The 27,870-nt window shown below is 48.6% G+C and overlaps 1 protein-coding gene across 2 annotated transcripts; it reads left to right on the forward strand.

Annotated features, from left to right (window-relative positions):
* The first annotated feature begins 2,305 nt into the window (after window positions 1-2,305).
* Window positions 2,306-27,519, forward strand: WRAP53 (WD repeat containing antisense to TP53). 2 transcript variants are annotated; one of them, XM_083472723.1, is made up of 11 exons: window positions 2,306-2,407; window positions 4,961-5,422; window positions 8,045-8,143; window positions 11,376-11,484; window positions 14,234-14,322; window positions 16,404-16,494; window positions 17,107-17,239; window positions 19,112-19,320; window positions 20,690-20,793; window positions 24,264-24,416; window positions 26,585-27,519. In XM_083472723.1, exons 2-11 carry the CDS (start codon window positions 5,145-5,147, stop codon window positions 26,781-26,783), a joined length of 1,464 nt encoding a protein of 487 aa, XP_083328849.1. In that variant the 5' UTR covers window positions 2,306-2,407; window positions 4,961-5,144; the 3' UTR covers window positions 26,784-27,519. The 2 variants fall into 2 exon arrangements, with proteins under 2 accessions (XP_083328849.1, XP_083328850.1); XM_083472724.1 differs by having other exon boundaries at window positions 2,315-2,502.
* The last annotated feature ends 351 nt before the right edge of the window (window positions 27,520-27,870 follow it).

The following is a 27,870-nucleotide window of genomic DNA, read 5'->3' on the forward strand; positions in this document are numbered from 1 at the left end:
CCGTTCCTCATAAGGCATCGTTTCCAGGCCTTTAACCATTTTGGTTGCCCTCCTCTGGACACATTCCAGTTTGTCAGTGTCCTTCTTGAATTGTGGTGCCCAGAACTGGACACAGTACTCCAGGTGAGGTCTGACCAGAGCAGAATACAGTGGCACTATTACTTCCCTTGATCTAGATGCTATGCTCCTATTGATGCAGCCCAGAATTGCATTGGCTTTTTTAGCTGCCGCGTCACACTGTTGGCTCATGTCAAGTTTGTGGTCAACCAAGACTCCTAGATCCTTTTCACATGTACTGCTCTCAAGCCAGGTGTCACCCATCTTGTATTTGTGCCTCTCATTTTTTTTGCCCAAGTGCAATACTTTACATTTCTCCCTGTTAAAATTCATCTTGTTTGTTTTGGCCCAGTTCTCTAATCTGTCAAGGTCGTTTTGAAGTGTGATCCTGTCCTCTGGGGTGTTAGCCACCAGTCTTGACCCAAGCAGGGCTGGGCTATGGGCAAGCAACCCAGGAGGTCACTTAGGGTGAGGGTTTGGGTCGAAGGGTGGCCCCCTTTAGATGGGACGGGGCGTCGCATACCAGCCACAGGCAGGGACAGATGGGCAAATGGGCAGAGGTTACATTCCGGACATGCAAAAGGCAGGGATTTCTGGACATCCTGTTAACGGAAAAATCCGAGGGCTCCCTTGGACAAAAAACAAAGACACCAACCAGGATTACTTGGAGCAAAACAGCAGCCTGTAGGCTTGGCCTTTATTGATCTGTTGCAACAGGGTGCTCCCCTCACCTGAAGGAGAGGAGGGACCCAGAAAAATGGTGTGCAAGGCCTTATAAAGACTTTTGAAATTGCCACCCTGTAGATCAAGACCAACCCCAGGAACATCATACATACATCACAGAAGGGGTGTAACCTAAGACCACCCCTCAGATACATCACATCTACATCACAGAACAGGTGGTCTAAAACAGAAATTTGAATATTGTTTTTCTCCTGTTGTTGTTTATCTGCTGTCTGGTAGGTTTAATCACAGGTTAAAACTTTGCTGCCGGATATTTCTATTAGCTAATCAATCAAAAGCTTGGTTGTTGTTTAGTCGTGTCCGCCTCTTCGTGACCCCCTGGACCAGAGCACGCCAGGCCCTCCTGTCTTCCACTGCCTCCCGCAGTTTGGTCAGACTCATGCTGGTAGCTTTGAGAACACTGTCCCACCATCTTGTCCTCCGTCGTCCCCTTCTCCTTGTGCCCTCCATCTTTCCCAACATCAGGGTCTTTTCCAGGGAGTCTTCTCTTCTCATGAGGTGGCCAAAGTCTTGGAGCCTCAGCTTCAGGATCTGTCCTTCCAGTGAGCACTCAGGGCTGATTTCCTTCAGAATGGAGAGGTTGGATCTTCTTGCAGTCCAGGGGACTCTCAAGAGTCTCCTCCAGCACCAGAACTCAAAAGCATCCATTCTTCGGCGATCAGCCTTCTTGATGGTCCAGCTCTCACTTCCATACGTCACTACTGGGAAAACCAGAGCTTTAACTATACGGACCTTTGTTGGCAAGGTGATGTCTCTGCTTTTTAAGATGCTGTCTAGGTTTGTCATTGCTTTTCTCCAAAGAAGCAGGCGTCTTTTAATTTTGTGGCTGCTGTCACCCTTTGCAGTGATCATGGAGCCCAAGAAAGTAAAATCTCTCACTGCCTCCATTTCTTCCCCTTCTGTTTGCCAGGAGGTGATGGGACCAGTGGCCATGATATTGGTTTTTTTGATGTTGAGCTTCAGACCATATTTTGCGCTCTCCTCTTTCACCCTTATTAAGAGGTTCTTTAATTCCTCCTCACTTTCTGCCATCAAGGTTGTGTCATCTGCATATCTGAGGTTGTTGATATTTCTTCCGGCAATCTTAATTCCGGCTAGGGATTCAACCAGCCCAGCCTTTCGCATGATAAATTCTGCATATATATATATATAATGAACATTACCATATATCTAAGACCTCAAAATTCCTATCACAACTGCAAGGTTGTTGTAAGCCACCCTGTTAGCCGCAGACTTCCTTTTCTCTTTTTCCATTTTGCATTGCCCTTGGCCAACACCGGCACCCTCCTCCTCCCGCCGCCTTTTTTGTTCCGGACGGGGAGCGCGGACACGCGACTGCCCATTCACACGCCTCTGGCAAAACTCGCGGGTTCCATTCCCGCAACCCCGCCCACCCCGTTGCAAACCCGGAACCTCAAAACACCGAGGCGCCGCGCGCCGCTCTAACAGCCTTTCGTATCTCTATGGGTAGGATGGGGGGGAAGAGTCTCGCGAGAGGGAGCCCGAGCCTTCCAGCTCTCGCGAGACGCGAGTGGGCGGAGCCGGCGGGGTGTCATGGCCGCCTCCAGTGGTTGCCCATGAGTTGCTGTTGGGGAGCTGCTGGGAGGTAAAGGGGCGCTCCTGTTCTCTGGGCGGGGGGAGATTGGGGAGGGGCTTTTTCTGTGGTTGCACCCCCACCCTCCAGCCCTCCCCTTAAAATAGGTAATTTATTTACTTTTATTTATTGCGCCTGCACTTTGTATTTGGTTTTTTTTTAAAATATAATTTTTATTAATTTTCCATTTTATAATATATAATCACATCATTATTCTCCACTTTCTGGCTCTCTAGAGCCTGTCGACTTCCTTCCCTCCCACCTCGTGGCTTCCAAAATTGACCTTTTTATCATAGCATTTAATACGTTTTAATTAAACTCTTAATTAATTTTAATTAAACTCGTTACAAGGTACCTCAAGATTTAAATAAACGTGAAAAGGAAGATGATTTCTCATTACAAGGCTTCAGGCAATCCTACCGGTGATGTTAATGGCTTACAATGTTTTTTCAAATACTGGATAAATTATTCCAATCTTTCTGGAATACTTGATCGTTCTGGTTTTGGATTTTTTCCCGTCAGCTTCACCACTTCTGCAAAGTCCATCGTTTTCGTCGTCTTCTCTTCTATTGCACCTATACTTTGGAACTTCCTGCCTGTTGACATCTAGAGTTCGCTGTTCTCTTTTTAAAAAAGCCCAAAACATTCTCGTTTACACAAAGCTGCTTGGAAAGTTGGTGTGAATCTTGATCTGCTTTAATGTTTCCACTTTCGTATGTTTTAAAGTACGTCTGTGATCTTTCCTTCCCACAATTTTATTGCTCTTCCTTTTTGTGAAGGAATTTGAGGTTTGTTCGTTTCACTTTCTCGGATTTTATCACTTTTTGTGAATGGCTTTGAGGTTTGTTTCTTTCATTACAATCGATACATCATTATTATTCATTTCCTTTCGACGCCACTTTCTGTTTTTATGTGTGTGGGGGGGGGAATCTCAAAGTGGTTTGCAAGCCTTTTATATATTAAATTTGTATACCGCCTCGGGGTGGGTCAGAGCATTAAAAATGCAAAATAAAAACACAAAGCCCACATTAAAAAATCCATGTAAAACAACCCAGAATGAAACATCACAGAAGAAAGTCAAATATAAAGTATGCGTTGGAAGCAACATAATTAGCAGAAAACTGAAATATTATCTTGAAAGATTTCAAAATAAAACATGCAGCATAGTTAACAAAAAAGGTTATCATAAAAACATTACAAAGGAGGTCAAGTACAGAAGGCACATTTAATGCAGCGGTGTTAACAAAAAAATTATCATAAATGTTTCGAAAGAAAACATTACTAAAGGAAGTCTAATATAAAACGCACATTTAAAACAGCATGTGTAGCAGAAGAACAAAAAATTAATATGAATTTTATGAAATAAATAATATTCCAGCTTTTCAGCTCGGAATATGTGGTTCTCCATGTCATTTAATCCCCAACAACAACTAAGTTAGGAGGAGAGGGGCAGTGATTCAGTGAGCTGCTTCATGTAGCTGAGTGGGGGAATTTGAATCCAGGTCTCTCTCCTAGGTCCTGGTTCAGCACTCTTAACAACTAGCCAACCGCTGGCTTTCCTTGCAGTTATTATTTACAGCACCCTCCGTGGGCCTGGGGTGCAACAGGAGTACAGGGAGGCTGGTCTCCCCCACCCCCAAGTAGCTTAAACACTAAAACTTAACACACGGTGACTTAAAAAAACCTGCGGGAAACTATTCCGTTCCTTCAATCTTACTCCGGCAATTAAGAGTACATCTTCCACAATACAGTTATCTGATTCCTGATTTTGACGTTTTTTGTTTGGCTTTATGTGTAAATCTTGTAACCCGCTCTGGTATTTTTTCTATGAATAGAGGTATATGCTAATTCACAGCTAATTCTCCCCTGGTCTCCTCGCTGGCCCAAATAGGACTAATTCAGCCAGCTAGCCCTGGTGATCATCTAATGTTTATTGGATGGATATCCCCCCTAAATTGATTTTTGAATTCTGAATTTATTATTACGTTTTATACTGTATTTTATGCTGTTTTTTGTTGCATCAATTAAGTGTTTTAAATCTGTTGTTATCTGCCCTGAGCCCGGTTTTCTGAACCGGGAAGGGCGAGGTATAAATAAACAATTGTCCCACTGCTGTCCCTTATTGATGATGTCCCTTAAATTTCCTGGGTTTCAAAGGAAGCAGCTCCTCTCCTTCCCTCCCTGCCGGCCAGGGAGGAGGGAGGCTCCAGCTGTGTTGCTTGGCTGTGTTGCTCACCCAATAAGGAATCTGAGAACGCCTGGGGGTGGAGCTTGCATGCCTTGTGCTGATCAAATCGGCCGCATTGCCCGGGGACTCGCCTTTGCTCAGCGCTTCCCAGCGGAGAGGTGGTGGTTGTTTTCCTTGCTGCATCCCCTTTGCCGGGTTGCTGCGCTGTGGGAACCACCGCTTGAGGCTTCGTTTGGCTGCTGGTTGACTAAAATCCCTTATTTTGGCTGCTGAACCCTTATTTTTGAGGCTGCTGATCCCTTATTTTCAAATCTGTAAGTTGACAGCTATGGTCTGGGCATTCTTATTTATTTTGCAACTTTTTCCTTTCCGTGCAGAATCCTTCCTCCCTTTTGGCAACCTCCACCTCCTTCCGTTGGGATGAATGAAGCACCCGGCGCTGCGGTACACTCAAGCTTTCCCTGGTGGTCTGGCTTACATAAACACTGTCCTCTTAGTAGTAGTAGTAGCGGTGGTACCTCTTAGGAGCAGGGCTTAAGGAGACACTCCAAGGCTTGTGTGATGGATGCCGAGCCGCCCCTTGACCATCAGGTTGTGCTGGAACTGGAGCAGCCAGACGACAGCAAGGTGGACCCCGGGGCCATTTCTGGACCTGCGGCAAAGGTGCCAAGGCTAAATGGGGGCCAGGAAGACGAGGGGGCTGCTGCGGAGGCAGTTCCTGGGCCCAAACCCCCGAAGGAAGAACCCGAGATCGGGGAAACAGCGCATCACCTCAAGGAAGAAAAGGAGGAAGACGCGATTGATGGAGGAGAAATGTTGGCAGAGGAAGGAGAGTATTAGTGAGTGTCAGGTGTTGCCTTGCAGGCAGATGGGTGGAGGTCCAGCTCAGATGGGTCCTTTGCCCAGTTCAGGAAGGGGAAATAATAATAATAATAAATTTTATTTATATCCTGCCCTCTCCAGCCGAAGCCGGGTTCAGAGCGGCTAACATCAAATGTATAACACATTAACATAAAATCAGACAATCAATTAAAATACATCCTCAAATCAGATCAGGATCAGAATAAAATCCAATCAGATGGCAACCCGCAGATTAGGGTTGGGGACCTTAAATGCTCACGAGGCCCAACTGTTTGTGCTGAACTTATATGAGCCTGTGAGAAAAATTGGGAGGCCACTTTCATGCAAGTTCTTATGAAAGGGGAGAGTCAGGATGCGCCCTGACCAAAGGCCTGGCAGAACAGCTCCGTCTTGCAGGCCCTGCGGAAAGATGTCAAGTCCCGCAGGGCCCTAGGTCTCTTGGGACAGAGCGTTCCACCAGATCGGGGCCACGGCTGAAAAGGCCCTGGCTCTGGTTGAGGCCAGCCTAACCTCTCTGTGGCCTGGGACCTTCAGGATGTTTTTGTATGCAGACCGTAAGGTCCTCTGTGGGACATACCAGGAGAGGCGGTCCCGTAGGTATGAGGGTCCTAGGCCGTAGAGGGCTTTAAAGGTTAAAACCAGCACCTTAAATCTGATCCTGTACTCCACCAGGAGCCAGTGCAGCTGGTATACAGCTGGTATAGAAAGATGATTTTTTAAATTATTGATTTAATATTTGTGTTCCGCTTTCCCAACAACAAACGTTGAGCTCAAAGCATCTCACAGTAATCACAATAGCTGCTTCTTTTTTAAAATGCAATTGCTATGCTATTAAACACAGCATTGGCTAAATGCACTTAAAGGCATGAGCTGCCAGCGTGGCTTATCTCACCAAAATTGCTTAGAAAGGTGCCTACACATTTTGTATCATAACTTTCTTTGTTTCACTTGAAAAAAGAAGTAAACTTAGCCTTTGCCCTCTTGCAGGCATGAGCCCTAGTGCATTTGCTCCTTTTGCGCTGTTATAAATCTGGCCGCGCAAATAAAAGCAGGTTCCGTTGCATAATCCAAGATCACTTAAGGATTTACACAGTTAAGGCCTGCAGGCTCTCACTCCTTAACATTACAAACAGGATGCTTAACTTCATTATACCGTATTTTTCGCCCCATAAGACGCACCGGCCCATAAGACGCACCTAGATTTTTGGGGGGGAAATAAAGGAAAAAAATTTTATTTCCCCCCCAGGTGCGCTGCGCTACACCAGGAGCTTGGGGCGTGCGGAGCTCAGCTAGCGTGGGAGAGCCGGGCGCCTCTCCCAGGGCTAGCGGACCCCTGCGCTAATCCAGAAGCTTGGGGCAAGCTGAGGTCAGCGCGCCCCAAGCTTCTGCGTGCGCGCAAGCAGTCCGCTAGGCTTGGGAGAGCCGCGGGGCTCTCCCAGGGCTAGCGGATCGCTGCGCTATACCAGGAGCTTGGGGCGTGCTGAGCTCAGCGGGCCCCAAGCTTCTAGGTGCGCACAAGCAGTCCGCTGCCGCCCCAAGCCTCGCGCACCCGGTGGGACCTCCTGCCGGGTGCGCGAGGCTTGCAGACACTCGCCCGAAGCTCCCGAGGGCTCCCCGTGCTTTGGGCGACAGGCTGCCGCCCCAAGCCTCGCGCACCCGGTGGGAACTCCTGCCGGGCGCGCGAGGCTTGCAGGCATTCGCCCCATAAGACGCACCCCGATTTCCCCTTCATTTTTGGAGGGGAAAAAGTGCGTCTTATGGGGCGACAAATACGGTACTTGTACTCAGTTTGCCACACTAGTTGTGGTGTTTAACGCATAAGGCCAGAACAATAGCAGCTACTGGGAGACCACAGACGCCAGCTTCACGGACCTTTAAGTTAGGCACATTTAGGAATTCTATCGCCTTTACGCATGCGTAGAAATTAAGCCTCACAGTAAGCAGAGTTGCAACGGCCTCGTCGGAAGAGCAAAAGTAGCATCCTAGGTACAGCCTTGAGTGAAAACAAGGCCATAGATTCATCCATCAGTGCTAGAAAAATCCCTCACTCTTCTTCACAGGCAGCTTGAAACCCTTTCACCATCCTTTCATTCACTGTTCTCTTCAAACTTACTCTTCCTGCTTATTCCACTGTGTATATCGATACCTTGATCCACCACAAATTGCAGGGGGGCTGGATTTCAGAGTTCTCTTTCTGAGGGTGAGGCCCCAGCGTGTCTGAGCGAAGGGGGTGGTCTCCTGTATCCTTTATTATTATTATTACTATTATTATTGTTGTTGTTGTTGTTTATTAGAAATAGGGGTAGAGGTTTGAGATAGGGATTGGACTTAGGGTCAGGGATAGGGTTGTTGTTGTAGTTGTTATTATTATTATTAGGGATTAGGGAGCCGCCCAGAGTGACAGGGGAAACCCAGCCAGATGGGCGGGGTATAAATAATAAATTATTATTATTATTATTGCAGTATTCCTATAGAAGCTCCTGCGCTTCCTTTCAGGCTGGATCCTGGGAGGGGAATGGGATGTTAGCAAGCTTCACAAGGGGGTGGCTGGGTGTTCCTGGCTTAGCACAGCGTGACTTTCCTTTTCCTTCCCCTTCTAGCTTCCCGACCTACGATTTTTCGCAGGCCCCCAAACCTCTGACAGGCTCCTGGGTGGAGTACAGCCACATACCGGAGAATTTCCTTAAAGGCTGTAAATGGTGAGTGGACTGGCATCGTAGAACTGTAGACTTGGGAGGGACCCCTAGGGTCATCTAGTCCAACCCCCTGAATCGCAGCTGAAGAACCCCTGACCGATGGCCGTCCAATCTCTGCTTAAAAACCTCCCAAGTAAGGAGAGTCCACAAGGTGCGGAGGGAGACCGTTTTCACTGTTGAGCAGCTCTCATGGTCAGAAAGTTCTTCCTGGTGTTCGAGTCGGAATTTCCGTTTCTTGCCACCCAGTTCTTCTGATTTCCTGGCTTTTGTAAGGAGCAAAAACACACACTGTTCCCTTCGCTCTTCGCCTTCGTCCCTGGCAAATGTTGAAGCTGAACTATAGTTGTCCAGAATAGTTGGATTTTGGGACACTCCCACCACATGTGGAGGTATGTGCCTGTGGAGGTGCACCCTCTCCAGCATTTTGGTGAGGTTCCTGGGCGTATTAGCGCTAGTTTTCTTGGTGTTAAGTACCACCTGTAGGTGATTTTCAGAGTGAGTTCTTTTCTTTTTGTTGATATGGATTTAAAGCGGGGTTTAGACCACATTCTGGTCCATTGAGTGGGGTTAATCTCATAACCTATGTCATCCTCCCATTGTATTTTGATTGTGTCTAGGGAGTTTGTGGGATTTTGTAGTACTATTTTGTATATTGTGGAAACCATCCCTTTACCATGTCCCTTTATTGTTAGGAGGTTTTCGAAGGTTTTCAGGGGCCTAGCTGCTGCTGATTTTACTACTGGATTGTTTAAGAGGGCATGTAATTGGTGATGTGTTAACCAGGACATTTGGGTGTCTTCTAGTTTGTCTTGAATTTCTTGTGTTGACAAAGGTTTGTTATTTTTATAGAAGTCTATTAGATGATATAGACGCGGGTGGCACTGTGGGTTAAACCACTGAACCTAGGACTTGCTGATCAGAGGGTCAGCGGTTCGAATCCCTGCGACGGGGTAAGCTCCTGTTGCTCGGTCCCAGCTCCTGACAACCTAGGAGTTTGAAAGCACGTCCAAGTGCAAGTAGATCAATAGGTACCGCTCCAGCGGGAAGGTAAAAGGCGTTTCCGTGCGCTGCTCTGGTTCGCCAGAAGCGGCTTAGTCCTGCTGGCCACATGACCCGGAAGCTGTACGCCGGCTCCCTCGGCCAGTAAAGCGAGATGAGCGCCACAACCCCAGAGTCGGCTACGACTGGACCTAATGGTCAGGGGTCCCTTTACCTATTAGATGATATAAGCCTTTGGTTTGCCAGATTTTTATCTGGAGGTTTTGTGCTGCATGATGGAATAATGGGTGGTTCGCCAGGGGAATTAGTGGGGATGGGGTTGGGGAAGCTGAACTATAGTTGAACTGTGGAACTCCCTTCCACAGGAGGCTGCGACGGGCTTTAAAAGGTCTGGACAAATTCATGGAGGGGGAGAGGGCTATCGATGGCTCCTAGTCAGGATGGCTGTGTTCCGTCTCCCCAGTCAGAGGCAGCGATGCTCCCAGTTTCTGGAAACCACAGGCGGGGATTGCTGCTCTCGTGCTCAGATCTCGTTTGAAGTTTTCCTGCAGGCATCCGGTTGCTCACTGTGAGAACAGGACACTGGACTAAATGGGCAATGGGCCTGATCCAGCACTCTCTTCTTATGGTGTTTTCCTTCAACCCTTTCACAGCTTATGAAAAGGCCCCTTCCTTCTAATAACTTGTTGTCTTGTTGGTCTCTGACTTCTCTTCTTGTGTAGAGTTTGAGAACTCTTTTTAAAAATAATTTTTATTAATTTTACAATTTAGAATACTCATTTAAACATCCTCAAAATATCAGTGATTTCCCCTCTTCACTTTCTGTGGTTCGTTTTGTATATCATAAATCCTTGCATGTTTTACATAAACTAAAGCATTTCTTAAGGAAATCAGCCCTGAGTGCTCCCTGGAAGGACAGATCCTGAAGCTGAGGCTCCAATACTTTGGCCACCTCATGAGAAGAGAAGACTCACTGGAAAAGACCCTGATGTTGGGAAAGATGGAGGGTGCAAGGAGAAAGGGACGACAGAGGACGAGATGGTGGGACAGTGTTCTCAAAGCTACAAACATGAGTCTGACCAAACTGCGGGAGGCAGTGGAAGAATGGAGGGCCTGGCGTGCTCTGGTCCAGGGGGCCACGAAGAGTCGGACACAACTAAACAACAACAAAACAACAACAAAGCATTCAGTATTCCATTATTACATCCATCAAAACTTATTTACATTGTTGATTTTATCTTAATACTGCCGACGTTTTTCAAGTGTACACAATTTCTCCCCATATATTCAACAAACATTTTCCAATCTTCTTTAAACATATGTTCTTCTTGATCTCTTATTCTATATGTTAGGTCCGCAAACACTGAATATTCCATCAGTTTAAGTTGCCGTTCTTCTTTGGTTGAGACCTCGCTTGTTTTCCATTTTTGGGCTAACAAAACACGGGCCGCAGTAGTGGCGTACATAAATAACCTTTTTTGACACCTGGGAATTTCCATCTGAATTATCCCCAACAAAAAAGACTCTGGTGTTTTTTTTTGTTTGTTTGTTTTTTGGAAAGGTACTTTAAAACGGTTTTTTCCATTCATTATGAATTATTTTCCAGTACCCTTTTACAGGTCCACCACATATGAAAGAATGTTCCCGAGTTTGGAAACACTTGATGGACAGCAATGGGCCGTTCCTTTGGAAGGGGGGGGGCAGAGAAAGATGGGGATGGGGTAATCATATTTGGGGAGACGGGTTGTGTGTTATCTCTTTCCCCTCTTGCTGTATAACTTGGCTTCCCTGAGTCTCAAAACGATTGCTTGGGCCCCGTGGCCTATCGTAGTCTGGACCATGGGTAGGCAAACTAAGGCCCGGGGGCCAGATCCGGCCCAATCAGCTTCTAAATCCAGCCCACAGATGACCTGGGAATCAGCGTGTTTTTACATGAGTAGAACGTGTCCTTTAATTTAAAATGCAACTCTGGGTTATTTGTGGGGCCTGCCTGGTGTTTTTACATGAGCAGAATGTGTGCTTTTATTTAAAATGCATCTCTGGGTTATTTGTGGGGCATAGGAATTCGTTCATTTCCCCCACCAAAAAAATATAGTCCGGCCCCCCACAAGGTCTGAGGGACAGTGGACTGGCCCCCTGCTGAAACAGTTTGCTAACCCGTGGTCTGGACAAACAAGGGAATAAGTTGCCACTCTGCTCACCAACAGTGTGCCCCTTCCCACCTCTCTCTCCCCAGGGCTCCTGACGGGACTTGCCTGCTCACCAACAGTGCTGACAACACCCTGCGGATCTACAACCTCCCTGCCGAGCTGTACGCAGAGGAATGGGGGACCATCTCTGAAATGGTTGGTAGTGGTATGAGCGCCGAGTGTGCGTCTTGCCTGCCTGCCAGCGCATGTTTGCGTCGGGAGGGGAAGAGGCAAATTCTCCTGTGGCAGAAATCAGGGGGCCTCTGGCCCTCCCAAAGTTGCTGGAGTCCCCTTCCGATCATCCCAAACCATTGGCCATGCTGGGGGGCAGTGTGGTGGCAATGGGGAATTGCAGCCCCAGAAATACCTGGAGGGGCTGTAGGTGTCAGAAGCTCATGCCTACACTCGAGTAGGACCCTGGCAGAGACACATGCCCGACTGGCATGTTCTCTCCCTCCTGGCCGATCGATCGGGAGCTTCAAAAGCTTTATTCAGCCCAAACATCACAGCGACCGATGCCAACAGACATCAGCACACTTAGGGATCCGCAGAGTCTTCGCAGTTCGCGTGACAGACCTCAGCAACTCAGCATTTTGGCTAATCTACTTTATTTACATATAAACACACACGGAGCACTGCAACATGGCTCCCCCTCTCTAGCAGCAGACAGCAAAGAGAAATAACTAATAATAATAATAATAATAATAATAATAATAATAATAATAATAATAATTTATTATTTATACCCCGCCCATCTGGCTGGGTTTCCCCAGCCACTCTGGGTGGCTTCCAACAAAACACTAAAGTACAGTAACCTATTAAACATTAAAAGCTTCCCTAAACAGGGCTGCCTTTAGATGTCTTCTAAAAGTTTGGCAGTTACCGTATTTTTCGCTCTATAAGACGCACCAGACCACAAGACGCACCTAGTTTTTGGAGGAGGAAAACAAGAAAAAAAATATTCTGAATCTCAGAAGCCAGAACAGCAAGAGGGATCGTTGCGCAGTGAAAGCAGCAATCCCTCTGACTATTCTGGCTTCTGGGATAGCTGCGCAGCCTGCATTCGCTCCATAAGACGCACACACATTTCCCCTTACTTTTTAGGAGGGGAAAAGTGAGTCTTATGACATCTGGTGGGAGGGCGTTCCACAGGGCGGGCGCCACTACCAAGAAGGCCCTCTGCCTGGTTCCCTGTAACTTGGCTTCTCGCAGCGAGGGAACCGCCAGAAGGCCCTCAGAGCTGGACCTCAGTGTCCGGGCAGAACAGTTCCACTTCACAGTAACACAAACATCCTGTTTCCGTCACTTCCCACTTTGTGGAGCCAAAACATATACCGTCATGTGAAAGACAAAAATCCCATGACTGCAGTCATGGAGCAGGAATTCTAACAGTGGGTTCCACATGGGGGGTGAGCGGTGAGATTCCAGAGTTTGCCGGCGATGCTAAATGGTTCAGGGTCCTCAAAACGAGATGGGGTTGAGCTCCGAAAGGACCTCTCCAAAGTTAGCAAATGGCGTGGTAAAGGGACATAGGCAGTTCAGCGAAAACAGGTGCAAAGCGGTACGTGCAGGGGCAGGAATATTCCTAACATCCATAGGTCTGAACTGGCATGATTGGCCGGGAATGAGGCCTCGGGCAGGTAGCAGATCACTCAGTGAAGACATAGACCCAGAACGCAGCAGCGTGCAAGCTGTGAAGATAAGGCATATTCTGTGACCATGAGGGAAGGAACTGGAAACAAAACTAGTGATAGTGTTACACAAATTATTATTATTATTATTATTATTATGAAGTGTGTGGAACAAGTCTCGATGTTTCGATTTCTGGGAATGAAGTTGAGAGATGACCTAACCTGAGGAGAAAACAGTAAAGACCTGATGAAGAGAGCACAGCAGAGGTTATATTTTCTGAGAATCCTCCGGAAAAATAATCTCTCAAAGGACCTGTTGATGGCATTTTACCATTGTACTGTTGAGAGTGTATTAACTTACGGTCTGTGTGTGTGGTTTCGGAGCTGCACAGTCAGGGAAAAAACAACACTGACCAGGGTTGTAAAGAGTGCGGAGAGAATAACTGGGTGCACTCTTCCCACCTTGGATCAAATCTACGCTTCCAGGTGTCACAAGAAAGCTGCAGAGATAGCGCAGGATAGTGCGCACCCCGGAAATGATCTCTTTCAGCTTCTGCCTTCTGGAAGAAGGGACAGGGTTATAAAGACTAGGACTAGCCGCCTAGGAATCAGTTTCTATCCAAATGCGATTTTGGTTTTAAACACAGTGTAAGGTAGTCTCTATGGGAGTATATTGTATTTAATTATGGGGTATCAGAGTTTTTAGGGGGTTAACCAGGCTGGGATAGCAGGCTTGTTGGTTTTTGAATGTCTGGCGTAGATTTTTTCAATTTCGTTGTTCTGTATGGGACAATGACAATAAAGATTACCATATCACATTATTATTATTATTATTATTATTATTATTATTATTATTATTATTATTATTATTATTAATATACCACCCTCCATCTGAAGATCTTGGGGCGGTTCACAGGATAAAAGCACAAGATAAATAGTTAAAACAAAAACAAAACACTCTGTTTGGAATACGGTTCTGGTCTCCTTGCCTCAGAAAGGGATTTTGTGGAGCTGCGAAAGGTCTCGCCAGCCTTGCTCTTCCCTAGAGCACAGAACAGAGGAGGATTCTGGGAAAGACCTCGTGTCGCTTTCCCAGGCGCGAATCTTCCTTTGTGTGGGACGTCAAGGGGGGGGGGGCAGCAAAGGCTGGGTGGGGACCAGTCTTCTAGACTAACGTAGGAAATATTCCTGCAAAGGTGGCAACTTTGGTTGCGATCTCTGCTCCAGACAGGGTGCTCATTTCTCTCTCTCTCTCTCTCTCTCTCTCTCACCAGAGTCCCGTCTTGCGCATGGCCGAAGGAGACACCGTCTACGATTACTGCTGGTTCCCGCTGATGAACTCCTCCGACCCGCAGACTTGTTTGTAAATCCATCTTTCCCCTCTTCCCCCCCCCCCGCCTTCCTCTTCTTCCCCAGTTGCTGGTGGGAATAAAAAAGAAAGAAAACATTTTGCCAAGTAGCAGGAAGAGGCTCGAGCTTTGACCAGCCCCAGGAGAGGCGTCCGGAAAAGCCAATTGCCGAAATAATTGAACGCTGCCTTAATTAAATTAACTGAATTGAAATTAACCACCGCCTAATTAGAAAGGTGGGGCTCTGGAAAGGGAGCTGGAATCTGTACGTCCCCTGCCTTGCCCTTGTGGTTTGACAGGTGGGCGGGTAATAATTAGACAGTTTGCACTTATCAGTTACAATAAATAATTACTCATCTATAATCTATTAAAATAGCAGCAAATCACAATGCATACCGCAAATCATACAAAAGGATGTAAAAGGATTAAATTTAAGAAACAAAAACACACAACTTATAAAATTATTTTCAAAACAAAACAAAACAAAAAAACTATCCTTGAATTCTCCTCTCAACTGCCTCTGCTGTTCTCAAAGTCACGGTCTGGGAATGGCTCCCAGGGTGGGGGGCAGGCAAGGCTGGTGGAAGCCATTGCCTGCAGACAGTGGCCCACTCCTCATCCTGTTCTTGCAGCTGCCAACCACATGCCCCAGTGGGAGACCTCTATTAGCTGCGGCCAGCAAAATTATTGCAAGGATCTTAGCAAACCGTCTCTTAACAATATCCGATTTGACCCTTCCTGAATCCCAAAATGGTTTTCGGCCTTCTAGGGGGACAGTGGATGTGATTTTCACCGCTCGACAGCTCCGAGAAAAATGTAGAGAGCAAAACCAACCTCTGTATATGGCGCTTATTGATTTGACTAAGGCTTTCGACACTGTAATAATACTAATAATTTATTATTTGTTCCCCAGCCACTCTGGGTGACTTCCAACAAAGATTAAAAATACATTAAATGTCACACATTAAAAACTTCAGATGTCTTCTAAATGTCAGGTAGTTGTTTTTCTCTTTGACATCTGATGGGAGAGCGTTCCACAGGGCGGGCGCCACTACCGAGAAGGCCCTCTGCCTGGTTCCCTGTAGCTTTGCTTCTCGCAATGAGGGATCTGCCAGAAGGCCCTCGGAGCTGGACCTCAGCGTCCAGTCAGAACAATGGGGGTGGAGACGCTCCTTCAGGTCTACTGGGCTGAGGCCGTTTAGGGCTTTAAAGTTTGAATTGTGCTCAGAAACGTACTGGGGGCCTATGTAGGTCTTTCAAGACCGGTGTTATGTGGTCTCAGCGGCCGCCCCCAGTCCCCAGTCTAGCTGCCGCATTCTGGATTAGTTGTAGTTTCCAGGTCACCTTCAAAGGTAGCCCCACATAGAACGTGTTGCAGCAGTCCAAGCGGGAGATAACCAGAGCATGCACCACTCTGACCAGACAGTCTACGGGCAGGGAGGGTCTCATCCTGTGTACCAGATGTAGCTGATAAACAACTGCCCTGGACACAGAACTGACCTGCGCCTCCATGTACAGCAGTGAGTCCAAAATGACTCCCAGGCTGCGCACCTGGTCCTTCAGGGGCACAGTTACCCCATTCAGGACCAGGGAGTCCTTCACACCAGCTCCCCCTGTCCCCCAAAAACAGTACTTCTGTCTTGTACTGTAGATCGAAATGCCCTGTGGACTGTCCTCCTGAAAATTGACTGCTCAAATAAATTTGTGAACGTCATTCGGCTCCCCCATGATAATACGCCAGCAGCCATCGCAGATAACAATGGATCTCAAAGCGAACCATTCACAGTGGGATCAGGTGTTAAACCTCCGAGCAGGACCCCCCAGCGCAAGAGCACACTCCCCCCTCACTGTTAATTCAGAAGCATCGCTCCATCCAGTTGCAGAGTCAGGGCACAGCCGCCATCGCTAGCCCTCTGCTCCGCGAATTTGCCAGGGCTTATCCAGGGTTTGTCCTTGGCGTTTATGCCCAGGTGCAAGGTGGCACTGGGAAGTGAGCGAGCACTGCCCACCCTTTTGCCTGCCCCTTCCTTTCCAGCTCACCCGGCCCCCCGGCTGCCCCTCACTGGCCCTCCTTCTGCTTCTCTGCCCCTTGCAGTGTTGCCAGCAGCAGCCGGGACAATCCCATCCACATATGGGATGCTTTCTACGGAGACCTGCGCGCCACCTTTCGACCCTACAATCACCTGGTGAGCATGTGCCCGGGGGGGGGGTGTCGCCGGCTTTGCCCGGCAGACGTGGTGTGGGCAATAGCAACACCCTAGAGGTCCCGGGCCCTAAGGAAGTCAGATTAGCCTCAACCAGAGCCAGGGCCTTTTCAACACTGGCCCCGGCCTGGTGGAACGCTCTGTCTCACGAGACCAGGGCCCCGCGGGATCTGATTTCTTTCCACAGGGCCTGTAAGACAGAGTTGTTCCACCTGGCCTTTGGTTTGGAATCAACTTGATCTCCTTCCCCTCTTTCCTTTTTCCTTTCTCCTTCTGTGATGGAACTCCTATTTGGGGACTTCCCTGGCTTTTTTCTGGCCCATGTAGGAACAGTCTGAAGAGTTGGCCTTGATGATGACTTGATGTTTTTATCCCCAAAAAGGTTTTTGATTGAGTTCTACTGAAAGGAGGCTGCATTTTAATGTTGTATTTTAATCTTGTTTTTTAAGCTGTAGTCTAATCAATTGTTTTTATATTTGGTGTTAGCCGCCCTGAGCCCGGTCTTGGCTGGGGAGGGCGGGGTATAAATAAAAATTATTATTATTACTATTCTCTTGGAGTTGGTTCCCGCTGACCCTCCCATTTTCTCGCCAGGATGAGCTGACGGCTGCCCACTCCCTGTGCTTCACCCCGGACGGCTCACAGCTCTTCTGCGGCTTTGACAAGATCGTGAGGGTGTTTGACACGTCGCGGCCCGGGCGCATGTGCGAAAACAGGCCCACCCTCGGTGAGTCGGCCTCAGATCCATCCGGGGAGTTTCTGGGCAAAGCAACATCTCCCCTTCTCGGGTGCTTTGGGGCTGAGGGACCCGTTGGCGTGTCTCGATGGGGTGTGGAGCAAAACGGCGGAGGCAGGGATCTGGGCAGTGTGGTGTAGTGGTCGGAGAGTTTGGACTACGACCCGTGAGGCCAGAGTTCAAATCCCTCTCGACCCATAAAGATCCCTGCCGTTCTCGGCCTCGCCAAGCTCGCTGGGCTGTCGTTGGGATTAAATGAGGAGGGGGTGTACCATGAGAAAGAAGCTGGGATACTAATAAGTCCCAGTGCCAACAGCAGCCAGTCATAACCTTAGAAAGGTAAAGGGACCCCTGACTGTTAGGTCCAGTCGTGGCCGACTCTGGGGTTGCGGCGTTCATTTCGCTTTATTGGCCGAGGGAGCCGGCGTACAGCTTCCGTGTCATGTGGCCAGCAGGACTAAGCCGCTTCTGGCAAACCAGAGCAGCGCACGGAAACGCCGTTTACCTTCCCGCCGGAGTGGTACCTATTTATCTACTTGTAATGGCGTGCTTTCGAACTGCTAGGTTGGCAGGAGAAGGGACCGAGCAACGGGAGCTCACCCCGTCGCGGGGATTCGAACCGCCGACCTTCTGATCGGCAAGTCCTAGGCTCTGTGGTTTAACCCACAGCGCCACCCGCATCCCCCATAAGCTTAGAAACCTTGGCTCAGATCAGATGTGTGTCTTTTTAAATGAGGTAAACGGCTGTTGCACCGCTTTGGGAAGCCTAACAATTGCGTGTTGGTGTTGTATAAGAAAAAAACTGCTCCCTTTCCCTTATGGGGTATTCTGGAGCCCATACAGAGCCCTTAAGTGGGTTCCCTATCAGTTGGAGAAAATAACAGACTCTGACCAGAGTATATTGAGAAGCAAATCAGCTAGTAAGCCTGATCTTTATTAAACTGTTGCAACAGGGTCCCCCACTCACTGCGTGCAGGAGGGAGGAGAGAACCCAGAACAAGCCTTTATATAGACTTTTGAAATTGCCCACCCTGTAGCCCAAGACCACCCCCCCAAAGCATTATACATACATCACAGAAGGAGGCGGTCTACAGCAGAAATCCTGTCTGGCAGGATACCCGATAATGGTCCCTGATTGCATTCCCTGGGCAGCCTGGCCATTCTTTTGTGATGGCTCATACTCCAGGTCACAGGCTCACCCTATTCCTACATAAATATGCCCTTAAGACAGGATTTGTAAGCAAAAGACAATGGGAAAGCTTTCTCTATTTCCTCCCTCCTTGGAGAGAAATACATTGAGGTCAATTTGGGAGAGTCAAAACAGCTTCAGGATTTCTCTTCTGTATTATTTCAGACACGTGGTTTCTATACTTACGTATGCGTTTGCCTTGTACCTTTATGAACATTTATATTTGAGACCTTAGAATTCTTATAACAGTGTTGACGCGCCTCCTCTGGAAAGTTGTCCCATAACCTTGGGGGCAGTTGCAGAAAAGGCCCTGCTGCTTCCTACATCTGTCCCTGCTCTCCTGAGCACAAGAGCAGCCTGTTGGATCAGGCCGACGGCTCACCTAGTCCCGGCATCCTGTTCTCGCAGTGCGACCAGCCTGTGGGAAACCCAGTGAGCAGGATCCGAGTGCAAGAGCCCCTTCCCGCCCCAGCAACCAGGATCCAGAAGCATCTCTGCCTCCGACCATGAAGGCTAGCAGCCCTCGATAGCCCTCTTTGAATTTGTCCAGTCCTCTTTTGAAACCATCCAAGCCGGTGGCCACCGCTGTCTCCTGTGGGAGGGAGTTCCGCAGGTTAACGCTGCGCAAAGAAGCCCTTTCTCTCCTCTAACCTCTCCCCTCTCCGGTCCCCCAGTGAAGAAGCAGGGCCAGAGCGGGATTATTTCTTGCATTGCCTTCAGCCCGACGCAGCCCATCTACGCCTGCACCTCGTACTCCAAGACGGTGGGCCTCTACTCCCAAGCAGAGGGCGACCCCCTCACCATGCTACACGGGCACCAGGGGGGCGTCACCCACGCCCTCTTCTCCCCGGACGGCTTCCACCTCTTCACCGGGGGGCGCAAGGTGAGAGCTTACCTGTGGGGGCGAAGCTGAGGGCTGGGCGCAGGCGAGAGAGGCATTGTGGGCCGGGCCCTTAAGAACCCATTGAGTCCAGCATCCTGTTCTCACAGTGACTAATGGTAATAATAAATAATAATAATAATAATAATAATTTATTACTTGTAACCCTGTCCATCTGGCCGGGCCTCCCCAGCCACTCTGAGCTGCTCCCAACAGGATATTAAAAACACAATACAGTGGTACCTCGGGTTAAGAACTTAGGTAATTCGTTCTGGAGGTCTGTTCTTAACCTGCGGTACCACTTTAGCTAATGGGGCCTCCTGCCGCCACCGCTCCCTTTATGTTCTCATCCTGAAGCAGAGTTCTTAACCTGAGGTACTATTTCTGGGTTAGCGGAGTCTGTAACCTGAAGCGTCAGCAACCCGAGGTATCACTGTAAAACATCAAACATTAAAAACTTCCCTAAACAGGGCTGCCTTCAGATGTCTTTTAAGGATAAGATAGCTGCTTATTTCCTTCACATCTGACAGGAGGGCGTTCCACAGGGCGGGCGCCACCACCAAGAAGGCCCTCTGTCTGGTTCCCTGCAACCTCACTTCTTGCAGTGCGGGAACCGCCAGAAGGCCCTCAGAGCTGGACCTCAGTGTCCGGGCTGAACAATGGGGGTGGAGATGCTCCTTCAGGTCTACTGGGCTGAGGCCGTTTAGGGCTTTCAAGGTCAGCACCAACACTTTGAATTGTGCTCGGAAACGTCCTGGGAGCCAGTGTAGGTCTTTCAAGACCGTTGTTATGTGGTCTCGGCGACCGCTCCCAGTCACCAGTCTAAGCTGCTGCAATTTTATTTATACCCTGCCCTCCCCGGCCAGAGCCGGGCTCAGGGCGGCTAACACCAGTAATATTATAATAAAACATAATAGGAAAAAACCCAATTTAAAATACAGGTTAAACTGCAATTTAAAATGCAGCCTCATTTTAAAAGTAGCCCATAAATCAGTCCTCTACTCTATGAATTTGCCTAATCCTCTTCAAGCCATCCGGGTTGGCTGTCCTGTGGGAGTGAGTTCCACAGTTCAACACCCACGCAAAATGCTTCGTTCGCCCAGCCTTCAGTTATTTCTGGCAAGTGTGGACTTTATCCTCTCTTTCCCGGGAATATGTGGGGGAATAGGAGTGAGACTTCAGGTTCCCCCATCTCCCTCGAAGTCTGGGGCAGCATTCCCCAACCTGGTGCTCCCAAGCTGTTTTTGTCTATCGATCCCATCAGCCCCAACCAGCACAGACCAAAACCAGCTGGAGGGGGTGCCACCTTGGGGAAGGCCGGCCTGGGGGAAGCGGCCTGTGATGGGGGCTTGCTGTTGCCTTTATTTTCCAGGACACTGAGATCCTCTGCTGGGACCTTCGACAGCCAGGCGAGGTCCTGTTTTCTGTGTCCCGGACAGTTGCCACCAACCAGAGGCTCTATTTCGACTTAGATCCGTGAGTGCACCCTTCTCCCCTACAAGATGATATCCTTTTCTTTATTTATGTTTGTTTAAATAATACAGGAAAAAACAACAACAACAACAAAAAAGAAAGAAAGAAAAGATTGGAAACAACCCAAAAACATTGAAAACAAATATTACATACTTATCACAAAATATCCACCCGCATCTTCCCTCTGCCACAATTCGACTTCTTTGAATCTGTTTACACCTTTATCTTTGCATTCTCCAAATCTATCATTCTTTGTATTTCTTTTATCTCTTCTCTTTTCCAATTCATAGATATACTTTACATTTTTATTCTAGGCATATCTTTCTTAGAACAATATTTTAACATATAATTTTTTTGGAAAATTTTCCCTTCCTTTTTTTAAATTTTTGATTTGACTGATATCTTATGATTGAGCTTAGCTTTGCCAGTTCTAAATATTCATTTCATTTGCAAATCCACTCCTCTTTTGAGGGCAAGATTTGATATTGCCATTTAGAAGCAATCACTAACCTGCCTGTCGTAGCTGCATATAGAAAAAATTCCTTTTTCCCCCCACTTGTGGTATATCTTTCCCTATCAAGCCTAGGAGATACGCCTCTGGTTTTTTCAACGATCGGGATTTTCAACATTTTCTTTAATTCCTCATGTATTACTCCCCAAAATTTCTTAATCTCCCCACAACCCAACCACATACGTGTTATTGTTCCTGCTTTTTCCCCACTTTTCCAGCAGAGGCTGGATTTCAGTTTATAGATTTTGGCCCGCTTAACTGGTGTAAAATACCACCTGTTGGAATGTTTTAACTAAAATTTCTTTAACTTGAAGCCAAGGGTTCGAGTCCTACCCTCCAGAGTGGGAGAGAACAAACCCCCTTCCATGGGGCAGCCCTTCAGATATTGGAAGATGACTCTCAGATTTCCTCTCAGTCTCCTATATTTCAGGTTAAACATGCCCAGCTCCTTCGACCGTTCCTCATCAGGCCTCTGTTTCCAGACCCTTTATTTTCTCGGCCGCCCTCCTCTGCACACCTTCCAGCTCGTAAACGCCCTTCTTAACGGGGATAGTTTTCCTTTTGCTTCTTGCCACCTTTCCTGGAGTTGCTGGCCAGCCGCAAGTTTTCAAAAACGTGCATCCAGGCTAAAAGGAAAGGGCCAGAGAAGGAGACCGCAGGGTTCAGCCCCTTCTGGGATCTGGTGGGGCTTCCCGGTGCCCTTTGGGGACACCTCCAGGCCTGTCCCACCAACTTCATCGCCCCGGGACGACTTGGCAGCTTAGGATATGGATCCTGAAGATTCACTTCTGGCTAAAACTCATATTTTTCCCAGTGGGAGTGGCTCCATTGACTCTACTAGACCCGTTCCAGTCTAAATGGAGATTGTCGCTTTATGAAAAATTGAGGGGCCTGGGGCTTTCCTCACAAGAACTCATAGCCTCAGGCTTTGAAAAGGCTAAAATGATGGTGAGCCAGCGAATAGGAGATGCAGAGCTTCAGGACCATATGAGCAAGATAGATAAATATCCAGCTATCCAAGATTATGGAAAAGGGTTTAATCTAACCCCATATTTGCTGGACCTACAAATCGCAAAATATAGGCGGGCGTTTACCCTTACCAGATTTGATGTATTGCCATCTGCCTTACTAAAGGGCAGATACGAGGGCACACCCTATGCTGAACGAGTTTGCCCATGTGGTCTGAAGGAGGTGGAAACAGCTTCACATGTGCTGTTACACTGCGATCTTTACGGGGATATCAGGTTACTGTTTATCTCCTCTATCGTTCAGAAATTTCCAGGTCGATCTGAATCTCAGCGGCTGAAAATCCTACTAGGAGATAAAAACCCAGAAGTAACACTGAAAGTGGCCAAGTTTTCTGCGGCCGCGATCAAGCGGAGGGCATTAGCTGTAAAAAAGTAAAAGATCTGACCCCTGGATAAGCCCCCCCTTTTTTTAAGCCCATACATATACAGTGGTGCCTCGCAAGACGAAATTAATTCGTTCCGCAATTCTCTTCGTCTTGCGGTTTTTTCGTCTTGCGATGCACGGTTTCCCATAGGAATGCATTGAAAATCAATTAATGCGTTCCTAGGGAAACCGCCTTCAAAAGAGCTTCGGGAAGTCCAGCGGGGGGCCAAGGGATTCCCTCCCAGCCGCCCGCATTTAAAAGCACTCTGGGCAAAGCAGCGAAGTGCGCTGCTTTCCCGAGCGCTTCTAAATGCGCTGCACTTCCCCGCTGTCCCAGAGATTTCCCTATGGGCTTTCGTCTTGCGAAGCAAGCCCATAGGGAAATTCGTTTTGCGAAGCGCCTCCAAAACGGAAAACCCTTTCGTCTAGCGGGTTTTCCGTCTTGCGAGGCGTTCGTCTTGCGGGGTACCACTGTACTGTAGTGCATATATGAGTATGTGTGTGTGGGTGGGTGTGGGTGTATATGTGTATTGTTTTTATGTATAATTTTACAACTTTTAATTGACACCATCATTCCCTTGTAAATTATTGCTGCCTTTTATGTTTTTTCTTTTCTTCTGGTCTATGACCGTAATAAATTTATTCATTCATTCATTCGACTTGGCAGCTTGGCCCGTGGTGCTTTAAGCAGTTGGTCCCTTACCTTTCCCGCCCTGACCTGGCCACAGTGATCCATGCGACGGTCACCTCCAGGCTTGACTACTGTAATTCGCTCTATGCGGGGCTGCCCTGGAAACTGTCCCAGAAACTCCAGCGGGTGCAGAATGCTGCAGCGAGGCTCCTCACGGGGTCTCTGCCATGGGAGCATATTCACCCAGTGCTTTACCAGTTGCACTGGCTCCCGGTGGAGTACAGGGTCAGGTTTAAGGTGCTGGTTTTGACCTTTAAAGCCCTATGCGGCCTAGGACCCTCATACCTACAGGACCACCTCTCCTGGTATGCCCCGCAGAGGACCTTAAGGTCCATGAATAATCATAGTTTAGAGGTCCCAGGCCGTAAGGAAGTCAGATTATCCTCCGCCAGGGCCTTCTCAGTGATGGCTCTGACCTGGTGGAATGTTCTGTCCCATGAGACCAGGGCCCTTCAGGATTTAACCTCCTTCCGCTGGGCCTGTAAGACAGAGCTATTCCCCTGGCTTTCCATTTGAATTTAGCCTGATCTTTTATTCCCCTTCCTTCCCTCCCCCTCCCCTTTTTATGAAGATTACCCACTCTGGGATCCCACAGCTAATTCTCCCCTGGTCTCCTCGCTGGCCCAAATAGGACCAATTCAGCCAGCCTAGCCCTAGTGATCATCTAATGTTTAGTGGATGGATTTCCCCCCTAAATTGATTCTTGAATTCTGAATTTATTGTTATTCACGTTTCATACTGTATTTTATGCTGTTTTTTGTTGTATCACTTAAGTGTTTTAAATTTGTTGTTAGCCGCCCTGAGCCCGGTTTTCTGAACCGGGAAGGGCAGGCTATAAATAAAAATTTATTATTATTATTATTTACTTTTCCTCCGCAGGAGTGGGAGGTTTCTCCTGAGCGGCGACACAGAAGGACTGGTCAGCGTCTGGGACACGGCTCGGGCCCCCAGCGGCAGCAACAACCCGGCTCACCCCCTTCTGGAGCCCATCTTGCAGTTCCAAGCTCTGAGCGACTGTGTCAACGGAATCAGGTACCGTATTTTTTGCTCCATAAGGCGCACCTAGTTTTAGAGGGGGAAATCAAGGAAAATAACTTTTTTTTTTTTTTTTTTTGGGGGGGAGAGGCTGAGCGAGGCTATGGGAGGAGCCCAGACAGCGAGCAGGATGGATCCCACTCGCTGTCTCGGCTTCCTCTTTAGCCACGCGCAACCTCTCCAGCCGGGAGAGGCTGCGTGCAGCTAAAGAAGCCATAGCCGCACACAGCCTCTCCTGGCCGGAGGGGTTGCGCGCGGCTGTGGCAATACCCCCACTTCCCGCAAAAGCCTACAGGAGCCGCGCACCCTTTAAGGAGTGTGCGGCTCCTGTGGGCTTTTCTACGAGGAGGGAGAAGGGACTGACTGGCCACGTCAGTCCCTTCTCCCTCCTGGAGAAAAGCCCATAAGAGCCATACGGAGATTGTGTGCGGCTTTTGGGGGCTTTTCCTGCCTGCCTCCCCCCTGCATTCGCTCCATAAGACGCACACACATTTCCCCTCACTTTTTAGGAGGGAAAAAGTGTGTCTTATGGAGCGAAAAATACGGTACTTATTGTTGAGGGGGGGGGGGTTGAGGCCCTGCCCTTAATCTGGAGGTGGATACAGGGTTTCAGGACTCCTGAGGGTTGGGGTTATTGCAGATATTTGAAGATGGCTCTCATCTCTCCTCTCGGTCTCCTCTTCCCCAGGCTAAGCATGCCCAAATCCGTCAGCCCTTCCTCCTGAGGCCTGTTGAGGGACTGGCACGGAGGGTGGGTGGGTGGCACTCCCCTCACCCTTACTTGCCCACCCGATGTCAGGGACTGGACTGAAGGGGAATGGTGGGGACCGCTCCCCCTTGCACTTCCTGAGAAGAGGGAAGACGGTATAGATTTAGAGCAGTGGTTTGCAGAAACTCCAGCGGGTGCAGAATGCCGCGGCGAGGCTCCTTTTGGGGTCCTTGCCGTGGGATCACATTCACCCAGTGCTTTACCCAACTGCACTGGCTCCTGGTGGAGTACAGGGTCAGGTTTAAGGTGCTTGTTTTGACCTTTGAAGCCCTATGCGGCCTAGGACCCTCGTACCTACGGGACCGCCTCTCCTGGTATGCCCCACGGAGAGGTCCACAAATAACAACACCTTGGAGGTCCCAGGTGGCAAGGTGGCTAGATTGGTCTCAAGTAGGGCCAGGGCCTTTTCAGTACTGGCCCCAACGTGGTGGAACGCTCTGTCACAAGAGACCAGGGCCCTGCGGGACTTGACATCTTTCCACAGGGCCTGCAAGATGGAGCTGTTCCGCCTGGCCTTTGGTTTGGACTCAGTCTGACCCTCATGTTTCCCTCCCCTTATGGTTATGATCTATGGGCTATTATTAAAATGAGGCTGCATTTTAAATTGTATTTTTAACTTGTATTTTAAATTGTCCCCCCCCCCATTATGTTTTTATTGTAATTTTATTGGTGTTAGCCGCCCTGAGCCCGGCTCTGGCTGGGGAGGGCGGGGTATAAATATTATTATTATTATTATTATTATTATTATTATTATTATTATTATTATTATTATTATTATTCAGAGGCTGCAGAGGGGAGAAGCTGGGAAATATTGGGAGGGAAGCAAGAGGAAGAAGGAGAAGAATCACCAGGGGAGAGACAGCTGACAGACGGTGTCTTTAGAAAGCCTTCCAGATCCCTCCCTTCTCCCAGAACCAGGCAGGCATTGAGAGTAGGAGAACAGAACCTTTATGCACATGTGGTGGGACTGTGCGAAGATAAGAGAATTTTGGCATATAATATACAATGAACTCAAAAAGATCTTTATAATAATAATAATTTATTATTTGTAACCCGCCCATCTGGCTGGGTTTCCCCAGCCACTCTGGGCGGCTTCCAACAAAGATTAAAAATACATTAAAATGTCACACATTAAAAACTTCCCTGAACAGGGCTGCCTTCAGATGTCTTCTGAATGTCAGGTAGTTGTTTATCTCTTTGAGATCTGGTGGGAGGGCGTTCTACAGGGCGGGCGCCACCACCGAGAAGGCCCTCTGCCTGGTTCCCTGTAGCTTAGCTTCTCGCAAGGAGGGAATAAAATACCATGGTGAGAACTTCTTCTTTTCCCAGCCGCGAGGGAGGGGGACCTGGTTCCCTGAAGCCTGACCCCCCCCGTCTTTCTGCCTCCTTCTCTTAGCCTCCACCCCAGCCTGCCCCTTCTGGCCACGGCTTCTGGCCAGCGCAAATTCCCCGACTTGTGGGACAGCGAGGACGACGACCAGGAGAAAGGGAGAAGGCCGTCCGCTCGCCACCAAGACCGCGGCGACAACTCTCTCCAGCTGTGGTGGTGCTCCCTGGGCGCCGGGGCGGAGGAGAAGACCCCCGCCCCCCCGTAGCCTCGGCCCCCTTCCTCGTGCCTGCCGGGGTTTGCCAGGGGGCCCAACGCTTGATACTGCCACAGGGCCGCGAGGGTGCGGGACATCTGGCGGGCCGAGAGTGCCTCCGGCCCTTGAAAGTCGCCGTGTTTATATGTTTCTATGCGTGGCGCTTTTGTACCAAAGAGAGAATGAGCGTCGTGCGAGGGGACGTTTGAAAACGGTGTGTTTTTTGAGAGGACGGAGCTGGGACTGGATTTTCTGCATGCTCTGATGGAGAGATGTGGGGGTCAGGGCCGAATTGTCGCTGTGCCTCTATGGGTCGAGGGAACGAGGTTAAGCAATCTCTCCTGTCCCAAGAAAACCAACATTTTCCTTCTCTTGCCCGGCTAGCGGAAGCGCTAGCTGCACGCAGGGGAAGATTTTGGGGCATCTGTGTGTCAGTCTGAGTCTTGTGCTCGCTAACTCTGTGTGTATGTGTGTGTGTGTGTGTGTTTGCTTTTTTATATATAAGGGGAGAAGAATTGCTTCTTTTCAGATTTTTCCATTGCCCCCCACTTTTCTGTGCTCTGTAAATAGTTTTCCACCCCTTGCCCAACGGGTGGGCCGTGGTGCTGACTCGCTTGGGGAAGGGAAGGGCTGTTGTGGTGGGTTTTGTGAATGTTCGTCACCAGTTGCTGTTTCCTGGCGAAAGAATACGTCCTCTCATTGGCAAGTAAGTGATGCAGGTGATTAATAAAAGTTTATGATGATTGTAGCTCTTGTTTTTTTTCTAAGTCTTTGCCTTTCTGGAGGGGGAGGGCGTTGGTGCAAATTCCGACACAGGATTACGAAAAGATGCAGAGAAGGTGCTGTTTCTGCACATGTGTGCGGTGCGGTTTAGCGCTTTTGCGCATGGGTGCGCGACGAAACCCGGAAAAATACTTCCAGGTTTGCCATGTACGTATCCCGAAGGATACGTAACCTGAGGTGAATGCAACTAGAGGTACCACTGTTCTTTGAAAGGTCTAAGACTTTTCCTGCCTGTTCTGAAATTAGGATTTTTAATTATTTTTTAATCTTAAAAACAGAGAACCTTGTTTCATGCAAACATCCGCTGTAAAAATGT

Source organism: Podarcis liolepis, assembly GCF_965112155.1.
Source record: "Podarcis liolepis genome assembly, chromosome: 13".
Lineage (NCBI taxonomy): Eukaryota > Metazoa > Chordata > Lepidosauria > Squamata > Lacertidae > Podarcis > Podarcis liolepis.

What these genes read in the sequence shown, in the direction of transcription:
- WRAP53 (XM_083472723.1), top strand. Translation starts at nt 5,145, where the DNA reads ATGGATGCCGAGCCGCCCCTTGACCATCAGGTTGTGCTGGAACTGGAG. An exon ending in TTCCTTAAAGGCTGTAAATG is followed by an intron (nt 8,144 to 11,375) that starts GTGAGTGGACTG and finishes CTCTCTCCCCAG; the next exon opens with GGCTCCTGACGGGACTTGCC. An exon ending in TCCGACCCGCAGACTTGTTT is followed by an intron (nt 14,323 to 16,403) that starts GTAAATCCATCT and finishes TGCCCCTTGCAG; the next exon opens with TGTTGCCAGCAGCAGCCGGG.